The sequence below is a fragment of the Cololabis saira genome, chromosome 9 (assembly GCF_033807715.1).
Source record: "Cololabis saira isolate AMF1-May2022 chromosome 9, fColSai1.1, whole genome shotgun sequence".
NCBI classification, from domain to species: Eukaryota; Metazoa; Chordata; class Actinopteri; order Beloniformes; family Belonidae; genus Cololabis; species Cololabis saira.
In genome coordinates this window covers 29274920-29289806 of record NC_084595.1, presented here as the reverse complement: position 1 = coordinate 29289806, position 14887 = coordinate 29274920, and the positions used below count along the sequence as shown (strand labels likewise).

Below are 14887 nucleotides of genomic sequence, written 5' to 3'. Positions count from 1 at the left end.
ATGCTGGAATCAGACTGTGACTGAAGCATTAGGCTGTTGAAACAACATGAAAAATTTTTCACTGGAATGTTAAGGAGGCTTACTGTCCAAATCTAAGCCAAAGGGCTTGATGTCCCTCAGTCTGAAATCTCAGGCAGCCTTCAAAGACAATAACACCAATACCTAAAAATGTAAGGCTCATAAATAAAGGCAGAGATATCTACTTGTGGGGAGTAAATGATCAAATAAACATGAATTCCTGCTTCAGATTTTTTCCCCCTTCTGCTTTGTGAATCTAATAAATTTTCAGTATTTAAGGTAAAGTTTGTTTTTCCTCAGAGCTCTGTCTGTCCTTTATCTTCAATGGCCAGAGTAAAGATTTAAATGATTATCAATTAAATGTAAAGCATTGTAATTGCTACAGAATCACACACTGATCAGATACACCTTTGAAAACAAGCTCCACTGACTTCTAGACAAATGTTAACAAAAATGATCACAGACTTCAATGCCAGGATGTGGCTCCTGAATGTATTCTTAAAGAAATTTATTTAACACCTCCAAAAAAAAATAAAAAGAAAGAAAGAAAGAAAAAAAAGGATTAGGGATGTTGTACATTGGGAATGTATTGACAACTGTAATTTACATTTTTTTGGTGTAGCTCAGAGAAAAAAATGTTAATACAGTCATAATAATTGCACTTCATAAATCTAGACTGATGCCAGTATTTCCCGACAACAAAGCTCATGTTCTCTCCAGTTAATAAATTCAATTTACCACTGAAATTTGACTGACAAAAGAAATGCTAATTTAAGACCAGAGGACTGCTGCACTGATCCAATTTTTCTCTTTCACTTGAGTCCCACAAGGCTATAAAACATTGCAGTAATTTAAGTGCAGTACATTCAAGGGAATCTCACAGTCATAATAAATATTTCACTGTTCTGAATCATCAAATTAAGACTGGCCCGGGCTAAACACATCACAAGCGAGGGCTGAAATGGAACAGGGAAAACAGTGAGCTTGGTCTTATTCCATCTGGTACCAGAGGACAGGGCATGATTGTTTTCATTTTGTTTAGTTTGTAAGATTAAGGGAGTGAAAGTACCCCAAAAATAAGATCTTATTTGTTTTTGTTTTACTGCTTTTTGTCATTGTGATAACACAAGAGGCTGCAGTGTTGCAACTCCATCTTTAAAGGTGTCACATGAGAACGCCGTCTCTACTCTGACTCCAAAGAAAATCTAAAGCCTGCAATAAAAGGGAGCAAGATTTGCAACAGTCTCCTGTATATTACTCTTATAATGTTTATGGGACTGGTGAATCAGTCTGTCAGTCTTGGTGGTAAAAATCTGGTAATGACACACACACACACACACACACACAAAAAGAAAAGAAAAAAGTCTGAGGATTTTGAAGAACACAATTTAAAACACGCACACACATACTTGTCCACACGCGCACTCACGTACATGTATGTAGGTTATAACATGTAGGTTATGTGGATAACCTCCCAATCACATTCTTCAATGTAACATTTCTTTTTCTTGTATTTTTTTTCTTTGAAACATGTTCTTTTTTTAAATAAGCATTTCAAGATTTATTGTAGATTCCAGTGTTGGTTAGGAAAAAAAAAGAGCTTCTCCAAACAGGTTCTTACAGAACCAAAGCAGCAACTATGCCTCACACCAGGACATAAGAGACTGCACATCAGCTCAAGGAGGAATTATTCAATCATTAAAAACAGAAGTTGAAAATAACAAAATAAAAATAAAAACAAAACATTTGAGACACTTTTCCCCGTAGCAGCCAATACATATAATATACCTACAAATATATCAAACAACAAAAAATAGGTTCAAGTTTTCAAGTTTCTTAAATATATCATATCCAAACTACCCAATTCCAAACTTCAAAGTTAACAAAATTCAAGCAGTGCAATTAATGTATCAATTATAACAGCAACAATAACTAATATTGTACTATCCTTTTAAATTCAACCTTATGTTCCTTTTTAGATAACACCCCAGTACTGCTTATCACCTGACTCCTCTTACTTGTAAGTACATTTTTGTATGTGTACACATGTACGGTTACAGAGTTTAAGATTTCCAGAGCAGCCCTAAATTTTGGCCCTTTTATGACCATTTCAGTGATAACCTACACAGTAGCTTCATCCTTAGTATTTGGAAGCAGGATACAAGTGGTGTATGCACTTCATGTCAAGCTATGATTCTCATAAAAAAAAAAAGTTTAAGCAAGAAAAACAACAAAGAGAAAAAAAAAGGAAGAAAAAAAAATCTATCCAAAGCTCCTATTGGCAAACCACACAATTGGAACATCAGGAGAATCTTGAAATCCCTTTACTTTGCCTCTGGCAATAATTACCGCCATTTGTGTTTAGGATTGCCACAGCCTGTCTTAAAACTACCAAATCCAGGGTCATACAGCACAGCAACTGCTCTTAAGCTCCCACACTAGTTAAAGCGGTGGCAACTCGCAACACTTTGGTGCCCCAAAGCTTTTTCTCTGCTCTTTAACTTTGAATATCTTCTTAAATTCACAATTCTTGATTCTTTTCCCCTCTTCATTCCCCCTCTATCTGTAAACAGGGAGGCGGATGTGTGCATGCTGGTGGTCTAACAGACGGGGCACAGATACAGTCTCGTAGCCTTTGCCAAGCATCTGCTCCTTGATGCAAGGTGGGTGGATGTCGTTGATCAGGTACTCCAGAGACTGCAAGCTGCTGCTCAGCACCGATGTGTTACACATGCTCTTGCTGGGCAGGCTGCAGCACAGACCTCCCCCGCTGTCTATGGCAGGGTGGTGATGATGATGGTAGTGGTGATGGTGGTGAGGGTACCCAATCTCTCTGTGCCCCGTCGATGGCACGCCTGTGGAGGTGCCTAAAAGCTCCTGGGGGTTGTAGCAGTCACTGTCAGGTGTCACCAGCACACTGTTCCAGGGCGGTGCAAAGTACTGACCCACTGAAAAATTTCCATGCATACCCACACAGTTCAAAGGCGAAGAGCTGACTTTTTCCATCCCTCCTCCACCGCTGGCACTCGCTGTTAGGTGGTACGGTCTGGAGGAAGAGGAGGACACTTGCGCTGCCATGATCCCCCCTGGAACACAGGTTTCGGGAGACTTGCTGATAGCGCCCCCTCCTCCGCTGCCCCCACTGTACATGCGGAGCACAGCCTGTTGTTGTTGCTGCTGCTGATGTTGCTGTTGCTGTTTCTGCCAAAGGATGTAGTCCATGCCATCTGCGTACACACCGGTCTTCATCACATCTCCATTTTGAGCTGGCAGCCCTGGCCCTGTGTACACCATGTTAGCCTGGGGACCCATCCCTACCACATAGCCCCCACCTGAGGAACTAGAAGAAACCCCCATTACAGCTGTGCCCTGCTTGGAGGGGCTAGAATGTGTTGGCGCAGTGGCAGCCCCTTGACACACCTGCTGCAGAGCCTGGGCCTGGCAATGCTGGTTTATCTGATAGATGATACTCTGGATGGAGGGAAGGTTGGACTGTGCAGGTAGGGCCAGACCTCGGCCCCCTGTTACGGGAATCACTGAGCCAGCTACAGTGACGTTTGGGGGAACTGACAGTCCGGGCCCTTCTGGAGGCTTTGAGGGTCCAGTATGGTATACCATTTGACTGTGACCACCAGCTAAAGTGCTACTACTAGGGAGTGGGTATGGAGCAACAGCTATGTGGGCTGGAGAGAGCTTAGTCCGCCTGCCTTCTGAGTTCTTGACAACACCTTTTGAATGGATGAAAGTGGATGCCGATGATGACGACGATGAGGATGCCTTGACGATGGCAAGGAGACCATGGTATCCCCCTGTGTGGATATGCGGGTAGGGACTGTAGCGCTGCCCCGTGGTGTCATATCCATTCACAGTCCGATTAAGGTGCTTGTGCTGGGGAACCCTGATGTTGGTGGGGAAGATCTTGATAGAAAGTGGGTTGTTGGCCGTCTTCTGAGCAAAAGCATCAAGTTCTGCTGCAGTTGGGTAGCGTGGGGAATGTGTTGGCACCACCAGGTCACCTGCAAACCAAGCAGAAAGAAAAGAATGAGTGAAATGAAAAAAGATTTAAAAGCAAATATATATATGCTTGGATGCAGAGGAGCATAGCCAATCTGGGGCATGCTCAAAAACATGACTGTCACAAATCCAGATCACTTAACCAGCTGCAAACTTCTATTTAACTGTATAAACAAACAGCTGTGTTGTGACTAGATCAAAAGCAAGCAGTGTTACACAAGACCCAGGCCTTCATATCTAAAACAGAGGCTTTTAATCTTAAGGATGACTTAGACAGAAAAGTGTGTCTAAGCAGTTATTTATAAAACTTTAATTTGATGTGGAAAAGATATTGCCCTTAAGCACACTCTAGAGTTGACCTAAGTGATTTCCATGTTGCGCATGCAGGGATTATTTAAATTGAACTGAGATTTACTAACCACCACCTGTGTGGTGTGTGGTTATGAAAAAATGTTCAAGTAAAAATTAAGATATTTCTTATTAAAGAAGCCTGACACAAATAAAAACCATCAGATGTACTTCAGAAAAAACCAAAGTGAATTTGAAAGCTGAATGAGGACTAGATTTCATTTATGTTCCATCATTCCCCTCCTCCATTTGAGCCTTCTTTCCATCTCATTTTCCCGCCCTCCTGTGGATGTGTATCCCTAGACAAATGAATCTTTTTAAAAACTCATTCTGTCAAAGCCTAGTACCTTAGGCGCTGTTAAATCAGTGCATTGTGAAATTAATTCGGACTCTCTTTAGCATTGAATTGGGTTAGCCTCGGATACCAGGAAGGGAGGGATGAAGGGGAGGGGATAAAAGCTTGTTTAATTGCAGTGGCACATTTGAGACTTAGAAGTGGTATCACTTACTGGGTCTTACCCTTGGCCACAGAATTTCCACATTAATTCAGTTCAGGAGTATGTGGGGAGAGAGACCCTCACAGAAACCAATTAGACATCAATGGGGAACCACTAGTCTGGTTAAAGTGAATACAACAGAACAGAATCCATAAAGAATATTCAAGTGCTGCCTTTTGCAAACTTGGTCAAGGATAAAATTGAAAACTTGAAATATAAATTGAAATTTAAATAAAATAAATGAAACATGAGAAATGCCAATGGTATGTTTAATCTGACGGCCAAGTATTTCACTTATGAGCACAAAGTTTGCTTTGATGTGCTCTACAACCTTCCTAACCCTGTTATATATATATATATATATATATATATATATATATATATATATATATATACACCCGACCATTCAGATTAAAAATTCAACCCACAAGTGAAGATGGCAAGTAAAGGCCGACAGTGCCCTCCAACTCAATGAAGCCAAGTTTTTCCATTGTGAGTTGAGGTGGCAAACAGGAAAAATGCAATTTTCTATAAAGCCCACCATGTGTCATTGTTTGGGGGCTGGGCAGAGAGGTGAGGGGCCGTAGTGAGATTGGATTTAAACGACATTATTCAGGCAATTTCATGGCTACTTAGCTCAGTGTAACAAAAAACGTAGGGGGCTGGGAAAAGAACTCAATTTACAAGCAATATATCAGCTACCACAAATGACTTGCAACCTCTTCAAAAATGACATTTTGATGCCAAAGTTAACAAAACGCTCAAAAAATCTACTGCCGTAACTGTTCAGTCAGCAAATGTCCTGGCTATCAGAGGAGTCGGCAGGTTGCTGGCTGTGACTAGGACTCACTCCATTTCTTTTCCAATTGTAAAATCATTTTAAAGAGGCTCCACAGCCAAGTAATCACAATTCTCATTTCTTTGCTCCCATTACAAATAGCATGGGGAGTTCATTTCTATAACCCTATGGGTCTCCAACTTTGAAGATGATTAAATCTACAATATCCATATCATAAAAAGAAATAAATTAGAAATTTAACAGCAGAGGGGAGAGAGTATGAATATCCCAAACCAAATCTAATAAAAGTGTCAGGGTTCATTTATCCAACAGACAACATACTTTCTAAATCAGAAACACCGAGTTCAAATTTGTAAAATATTGTGGGATCAATAACTTAGCTTTAATCATATTTGGTGCCATCGTAATGGGCTTGTAGGAGCACGCCAGGCCAGCCTATCAGAGATTTAACCAACTTCAGTGAGGAAAAGCCCTGCTTCCCTGGTGACAGCATTGCCATTTGCTTTGATGTTCTGACTTGTACTGGAAAACTGACAGAAGACTTATTTCATTTGCTCAGAAGAGAAAAACATGCTCATTTCAAAGCACATTGCTGGTCCACATGCAAATGGAATGGCAGCATCTTTTCTGATCTTCTTTACATGAGGGCAGAAAAAAAACCATCTTTGATCATCACATGGTCTAAATGAGGAAAGATACTTGGTTTTCAGGCATATCAAGGGCCTGTGCCCTGCCGCCCCTACAAGCCCCCAGCTGCAATATGCCCATCATTCCACCTAATTACTGTCACATGGGGGAAGAAAACCTATAAAAACAGCCAGGAAATTCATTAAAGGGTGGCTAATTCTATTCCTTCTCACTGACTGAGCCCATATTTTCCATGCCTGAGCCTGTGTTTCTTCTGAGAGAGAGGAGACAGCCCTCTTCCTTCGTCTTTTCCCAGCTTGGCCCTTGTTTGTCAATAGGCAGAGCCTTTGGCACACCAACCTGGCATCAAAGGGCTTCACACTTCACAGGCCACAGGGATTAGAGGCCTTTCAGGCCTACAAAACCCATCTCAGCTCCACAAAGGCTTCCGGTTATTAGAACCCACAGGCATAAAGGAAGAAGAGGAGGAGGAGGAGGCAAATGAGCATCTGGATGCTTCTGATTCCGGCTTCCTCTTTAAAAAGTTCCATGGTATAAATTTTATAGCAAACTTGATTACAGTAAGTATAGCCACAAACCAGAGCATATTTCACTCTCACATACAAGCTGCCATAGATAGGCCTGCTGTGTTTGATGTGCAGAGCCTCGCATCTCTCTCCTCCAGAGCACTAAGTCTATAAGTGAGGACATGGAGGTTAAAGGAGAGAGTCTCTTTTTAGGCTGCCACTCTGTGACTTATTGGTTTAGGCTTCAGTAGATCATAGCAATAAGAAGCAGCATACAGATGGTGCTTGCTGATAAATACTCTCTGAGGCACACAGCATTTGTGTGAGTCCACAGCTCCTCATACGACTGGGATGTAAGGGGGGTTTCCTGCACCTGTGCACTCACTTTTGCGTGGCTGTGCATGCAGATGTAAAACATGAAAATGGACCAAAAAAAAAAAGAGAAAAAACACACACACACACACACACAGTCACAAACAAATCTGCATCTGCAGTTGTGTGTCTCATTTGCCATCAGTGGAGCATGTTGTTATCCTCTGCTCACTGCTCTCTCATGAAATGTAGGGCAGGGACAACAACAGGTGCCTGTGCGGGCGACAGCCTGCAATGCCTCCTGGGCTAAATGCTTCACACTCGCTTCATTTCAACATGCGACAGCCTTGTAAGGATTAATTATTTCCCCTGGGGATGGAAGAATATACTTTTTTCCTTCCTGAGAGCAGGAGGCTATGTGCACTCACAAGCACATGAAACAGCTTACAGTAAATTAACAGGAAAACCTGGGCAAGCACTGCTCTTACAAGAAGTGAGAAAAAAACTTTTACATGAAGGGAATGTAAACAAACCAAGCATATGATTGAACTGCATTAGAGATTAGATAAAAGCTCAGGCAAACACATGCATTAGTTCTGAGAGATCACGCGCCAGGGAGCGGAGATGGCAGGGAGGCAATTAATGGGCTGACCTTCGTCCTTAATCACCCAGTGCCTGGCACACAATACCCATGTGTCAGAGCAGCACATCTCTAAATGCCACCCCTCATTAGCACGATGCATGCGGTGAGAGAGGCTATCTATGTAGCGTTACACTCTCCAGCGGTCAGACACAGATAGCAAGGCAGGGATTGGATAGCATGGCAGTGCAGAGCTGGACTGAGTTGCAAAAGGGCCAAGATATGATCTAGAAATCCCATTTTACTGGGAGGATGGGCACTCTCTTTTCTCTCCATTTTTGATTGGCATGAAACTCCCCAAGCACGACGTCCTTGGTGTACGCGGGGCTGTCACTATGATTGCATGTGTGCTTGTGTGTACGCACGCGTGATTGTGTGTATATAGTGAAGGGGGGTACCGAATTCTGAACACTCAATTAACACTCTTTTAATTAGCCAGCAGTATATTTTGAATTCTGATGAACTAATTTTCTTGGTGTGAGGGTGGAGGAGGCAGTGGAAGGGGGAGGCCTGGTAAAGATGAGGTCCACTGGGTACAAAACAGCAATAAAGAGGGAACTGGTTAGATTAGACTGTAAAAAATCCATTAAATTCGTGCACTTCTTCCAAGTGAGAGGTCAAATTGTGTTGATCACAGGAATCAAAGGCAGACAGAGTGAGTATGAGAGCAGGGAGTTAGGTTAGGGTGGAAAAAGGGAGAGGGGGTGGTGAGTAAGTGAGAGAAAAAAGAGGAGAGGAGATAGGGAGTCAGAGGCTGTGTGAGAGTGCAGAACCAAATCCAGAAGACCATGAGAATGCTTTGCATTTTAATTAGAGGTTTAAATGAATAAGCAGGGGGGGGGGGGGAATGTGAGAGAACAGCCTGAAATGCCCTTGCTCTCATTTATTAGTGTTCCAAGTGTTCTAAAATTATGAGCAGGTTGGAGAAGTTTCTTCTTATTAGCGGAGGAAACGCTCCAAAACATCAAAAAGCCCTCAGTGTTTTCTCACTCACTCCTGCATGCCTGTATCCGTACTTACAGCAGGCTTTGATCCCTTCTGACCACGTACCCTGGTGAGCATGGGGGAAAATTGCTTGTTTACACGAAGGGAGAGAACCGTATGGTTGAACTGCAATTAAGTTTTCACAGAACAACGAGCTTGTAATACACATTAAGTTTGGCCAAACAAACAGCAGTCTGTGATGACGCTGAGACGAACAACAGGAGCAGAGAATAGCACAACACGGAAAAAATAGTCTTTCAGGGGAGCCATTTCCCCTGAGAAACACCATCACTGTTGGATGAGTCCTACATTCACTGATCACGGGTCCTTTTAACCTTTACGCACATAAATGTGATAGGCCTCTTTTCCCAGAATTCCCCTCTTTTTGTTATTGGAGGCTGCATACAACACAGGATCTACTCAAGGTTCAAATTGTGGAATTTGTTTTTGATCACAGGATTCTCCCTTTTTACACACTCTTGTTCTGCATTCCACCCCTAATGGACAGTTTTCCTTTTTGCCTCAGAGTAATACATGTATTCACATTAAAACAATTGTTTTATGTTTTATGTAAGTTAGTTAGCAGGCAGAATAGTGGTAGGATCACCAGGGGAACAACAAGTGGTAACTGTAAGGTTGAACGCCGTAAGACCTCCTTTGGGCAGTCAGCGTTCTCTATAAAGGGCTCTCAAATGTGGAACACACTGCCAACTGAGATAAAAACAACTCAAGATTTTAAGGTTTTTACTAAAAATGTCAAAGACTGGTTGAAGCAAAATCAGAAATGTACGCATTTTTAATCACCTGTAACCGCTAATAGGGTGCTCTCTTGCAAGCTGAGAATTGTAAATAGGATATAGCTTTGCATGTTGAAAATTGAATGTATTTTTGTATTCTTTTTCTCCTTTCTTTCGTTTTCTTTTACTAAAAGCCTAACTAGGGACAGGAGATGGAAACTAGCAATAGCTATAATCTCTGTATGCAGAACATCAGTCACATTGGCTTGTTTGTAATGAGTGAATGTGATCACATGTAAACCTGCATTGTCCCTATTAAATAAAATAAATGAAATGAAATTAAATTAATGTTTAAAACAGTTTCCAAAGCCATCACATCAGAATCCCTCAATGTAGAAAAAGTTTGACGTGTCAAGACATGGCTGAGTGAACAGCATTGTTCCTTTAAAGAACCTTTGACCTGTGGCTATTGTTTAACTCTTAACAGATAGGATTAGGGTCTATGACATCCTCTCCCCACCTCCATTAGATGACTGTAAAAGGATGGGCAAGGCATGGGGAAGCCAGAGGCAGCTTCACGTTCTGAACAATACCTGCCTTGTGCTAATGGAGGTGTCATCTGGCACAGGGCTGATTAGTCAGCGATTACAGCCAGGCCTCAACTGCCGTGACAACTGCTGCAAACACAATGGGCCCTGATAGAGCCAGCTGTTTGGTCCTCTGCAATTAACCCTGCATCCCACTCGTCTCCGACAGCGCGCAGCCTCTAATTGACTATTGGGCACACAGAGCGGGGGCTGCAGGCCAGACCCCCTGGACATAGATCCCCGCCCCTCTATCGAGGTGGAGATGATAATAATAGAGGCGTCCTGTGGACTCAGCCGCCAGTCAATCAAAGCCTCAGTGCCCGCCAGGAGCTTCCTGAAGAGAGAGGGAGCAAAGGAAGCACATGTATGAGCCACTGATCAACAGGGTAAAGCGGCCTTGCAGGGGGCAGACATGTTGAATATGCCCTCAACCAAAGTACTAATCAATTCTAGGACACGTGTGAGGAAAGGAAACCCTGCTGCTCGCTTGATATCAGAAAAGCTATTCTGAGGAACATTCATCTCCCCCTGTTCATCTCAAGGTTGACTTTCCGTACAACAACACAAAGAGGGAAAAAAAAAAAATCAAGGCAATTATTTGTCAGGCCTTTGCTATCTATAATTACAAAGATAAAAATCAAACTGCAGTGATTTCTCAGAGGATAGAAACATCAGAATTCAGCAGCTGCTTGTGTCATCATAATAATTGAACAAATGCGGAACGGAAGACAATTGTAAAATGTACACTCTACATCTCTCTTTAAATTCTTCAATGCTTATTGTTTGAAGCTTTTACTATCACCTTTTTCAGATAAAGAAAAACTGTGTTACAAAGCAAATGTAAACCTTTTTGCTGTTGCTTTTAAATTAAACACTGAATGACGACAGAAAATATGATTCTCGTCAAGTTAATGGCCATGTAGCCTAAATAAGAACAGCAGTTGGACATTGCTTTTCAACAGGGGGTGCCGTGCTGCCTCACATATTGGGCTTTTAACCTGCCAACATGCTCCACAAATAGCAAAGAGGATAATGAGAATGTTAAAGCAATCTGCACACTGATCCTTCGCAGGCACACAGATATGGCACAGCTTCAAAAATGGATTTAATCATTAAAATAGATTTAAAGAGAAACTTGGACAAAACTCCCAAATCTAATCTTTCATTTCATTAAAGCTAATCTCATCCCAGATTTAATCTATCTATTTTCTGCACAAGCAGATGGAAGAACTACCAAATGGAGAGCCCAATATGGGCTTCCTCCTCACAGACACGGCAACACGAGGTCATTTCGCTGGCCTGCAGTGAAGCAGTTACACGTGTGCGGTTAATAGAGTACCCTGAGACAGAGATAAGGTCCACAGGTACGGATAACACTTGGAGAGAGGGGCAGAAAACCATGATCCGTTTCTCTTTCTGCAGTATTTGTGTTGCGGTGTTACATGTGTGAATAATGATCTTGAACAACATGTCCAATCAAAACTGCTAATTGGGTTTCCATTATAAAGGTGTCTACCCAAGAAATGTGAAATATTGTACCATGAGGACAGCGTCATGTTTACATTTTCTCATAAGAATTTATCTCCTCAGCCAGATGTTTCTGAATTAGCAATGAAAATTAATTAGCTGGTTTGATGTGGCAGCCTTGTGCTCCTTCCAGACGGACCTGGCTTTTATGGGCTGTGGGGGGATATTACTGAGAACTGATTGATCCTGAAGGACTTCTTTGTGCATATGGCCAGCCACACACACAAGCACATACACATGCACAGACACCGTTAATATCGTCAACCCGTCTCCATATTACTTCAATAACATCAGTCGGCACTCTTAAAAAATATATGAATAAGGTAAAAAGGAAGTTTAACTTATTCACTTTTCCTTACTCTCCAAAACCAGGTGTGCAGCATCTGACACATAAAAAGCTGAAATTACAACCGGTTGGATCTCTTCTGGATCCTTTTTCTTCCTTTTCTGTCACCTTCAACTCCTCTCTGTGTATTTCTCTGTGCTCTTCTCCTGCTTCACTTCCTTCTGTCTTTTCATCCCCTCTCTTTGTCTCTTCTGTCTCCCTCTCTCAGTAAGTGAGTTTCATCTGGGGTGCTTGCCGGGCGAAATCACCTCAGGGCGAACACTTTATTATCTGTAGTCAAAGCGTCACCACAAATACCATTCTACACACACAAGTGTCACTTTCCATTTGTCTGCACTTGGGCTGCATTAGGAGGGCCGAGCGGGCCAACAGCCTCATCTCAAACGCACCCAGCAGAGGAAAACTAACAGCGTGGGAAAGCACTTGTCCTGCATTCCTGCCCCATTAACACCACTGGCCACACCAGAGCAGACATACAGCCTGTCAGTAGAATTAGAACATTATCATCAGCGCTGACATTTGTAAACATAGATCCTGAAACGGAGAGAATTCACAGTCTCTATGTTAAGTTTAGTGCGAGAAAACGTTAGCCAGCATGAAAGCAAACCAGACAGAGGAGGCCACTGCAAGTGTGAATTCCTGATGATCTGGCCCAGAGTCTGGCAAACACAAAAAAACAGTGGGCAGTTTATGTCCTCCATGAGCCGCAGCGGAATGCAGGACAGCAGCAACCACGTCAGGCCTTTTGTAGGACACCCCGCACCAAACAAACACGGAAACTGGGGCAACATGTTTACCTCACATTACACTGCACTTCATAAACAAAACTGCTAAACAAACAGGGGGAGATTCGGGTTCGCTCTTTTTGACAGTCAACAGAAAAAAAACCCTCACTGTTTTACACAATCTCATTTTCAGTTTCGCAAGGTTCTTTTTTTTTGTATAGATATGTTTATTGAGGGCATAGCAAAAAAAAGTAATATTTACAATAACAATATAATTATCAATATCTCTCCCCCTTTTTTTTTTTTTTTTACTTTTCATAACATTAATTAAACCAAAATAAATAAATAATAATAATAATAAAAAACAAAATATATATATATAATAAAAAAAAATAAAATAAAAAAAAAATAAAATAAAAAATAAAAAATGTAAGTAAAAATAAAAAACAACAACACACCCCTCTCCCCTTCCCTCCCTCATATGGTCAATAGATTACATCATTCAAAATAATCGCAAGGTTCTTTTAATACGCCATTATTTATGAGGCCTGGATAGGCAGCATAATAGATTATAAATGGAAAAAAATAATCAACGCAAAATTGCTCTCTGCTTTATAATCAAGTCGTGCCAAAGGGCTTAGCGGAGTGCGTGGTGTAGTGCGTACTATAGTGCGTTTGTATAGACGGGGGGTCGTAGCCCCTGGTTTGTGGGCTGTCTGTGATGAGCCAGCCCTCGGGCCTGCCTAGGTCATACTCATTGTGTACACGGCATGGTCTAGAAAGCAGAGCTTTATCAGCAAATACCCCGAGTCAGCACAAGCAGCAGGGTGGTTATGCGTTGCGACTGGCACACCAGCCGATATTGTCATCTGCGATTAGGTCTGTGCTCATGAGCCTGTGAACTCATTCCTATGGCATCAGAATCAACTTCACCTCCTACTCATGCTCCTCTCCTGCCTTTTCTGCTCCTTCCCTTCGTCTTTCTATTTTACATTCAGACCTGACACTTCACAGCACATCCTGAGTGAGCTTTGATAGACGCTCTACTCCGATGAAATCAGAGATAGAGGGGAAAACCAAACAGAAAAGACTGGTTCGACTTTCCAAAACAAATCCCTGCAGCGTCACTGAGTTGGCCACAAGTTACAGCTAGCTGGTGCAACAAAGACGCAGTTGGTGCCAGTTGTTTTGTCCCGGTACATCCCTCCAGATGACAAGGCTGAAGAGAGCAGGGTCCACACAAGAAAAGACAGACAAAGTGTGAGGTCAGTTATAAAGAAACGTCAGAAAGAGGAAACAGAGATTAAATCATTCAGCGATGAGGCAGAGATGAAGACAAAACACAGAGACAAAACCTGACCTGAAAGATTTATGTCAGGCCCTTTGTCCCGTCTTTAAAAGAATATACCATGCTGTGATACTATTTTCTCAAAGGGATACATGTAGAGCCAAGAGCTAGCAGCATTCGGAGCCAAGGACAAACTCAAATGGACATGGCAACAACACAAACACAAACACACAGAGTTTTGGAGTAAAAGACCCCAGAGGTACAGATAGCAGGCGTATACAGAGATAAGAAAAGGAACCGGTGCAGAGAGAGGAGGAGGAGGAAGAAAAAAGGGGGGAGATATGAGGGGAGGCTGGAGGCGCCTGGGCAGGCCTGTCAGACCGGAGGAAGTGCTGGTGCGCAGGCCTGCAGGTAAATGGAAGAAGAAAGCTGCCTGCAGGCTGCCTGAGGCGAGCCTGGGCCCTTCTGTTCTATCATTTAGCAGACAAGTCCTCAACTGATTCCCAATTAATATTTAACACTGCACAGACAACAAGGCACTCCACTGCAGTACACATGCCAGCAAGAGAAAAGAAGATGAGAGGGACGGGGGAGGGAGGGAGGGAGGGAAAGAGAGATGGGGGGGGATGAAGAGGGACTAGACATATATAAATTGACATTTTTAGAAAGATATTAGGCAGATTTCTGAAAGATTTAGCTTCAGTGAGTTAACGTTTAAATAGAAGCAACACGTGTTTTCGGTTTCAGCTTGAAGATGTGCCTTTAAAGGACTTTTATTGCTTTAAAATACTGTCAAGTTATCACGTGTACCTGTGAGGTCAGTTAGATTTCCACCATCCTACAAAAGGCAAAAACTACTTTATGAATTAAACTCTTGATACTTCGTGCCAGCCTTGCATTGGCTTGAGTTT

The 14887-nt window shown here is 42.3% G+C and overlaps 1 protein-coding gene across 1 annotated transcript in view; it reads right to left on the bottom strand.

Annotated features, from left to right (window-relative positions):
- Positions 1 to 420: 420 nt before the first annotated feature.
- fam222aa (family with sequence similarity 222 member Aa) overlaps positions 421 to 14887 on the bottom strand; it is a 45521-nt gene continuing 31054 nt past the window's right edge. Inside the window, exon 3 of the mRNA XM_061729120.1 lies at positions 421 to 4034. Coding sequence (XP_061585104.1) covers positions 2578 to 4034 — 1457 coding nt within the window. The 3' untranslated portion in view covers positions 421 to 2577. The remainder of the gene's footprint in view (positions 4035 to 14887) is intronic.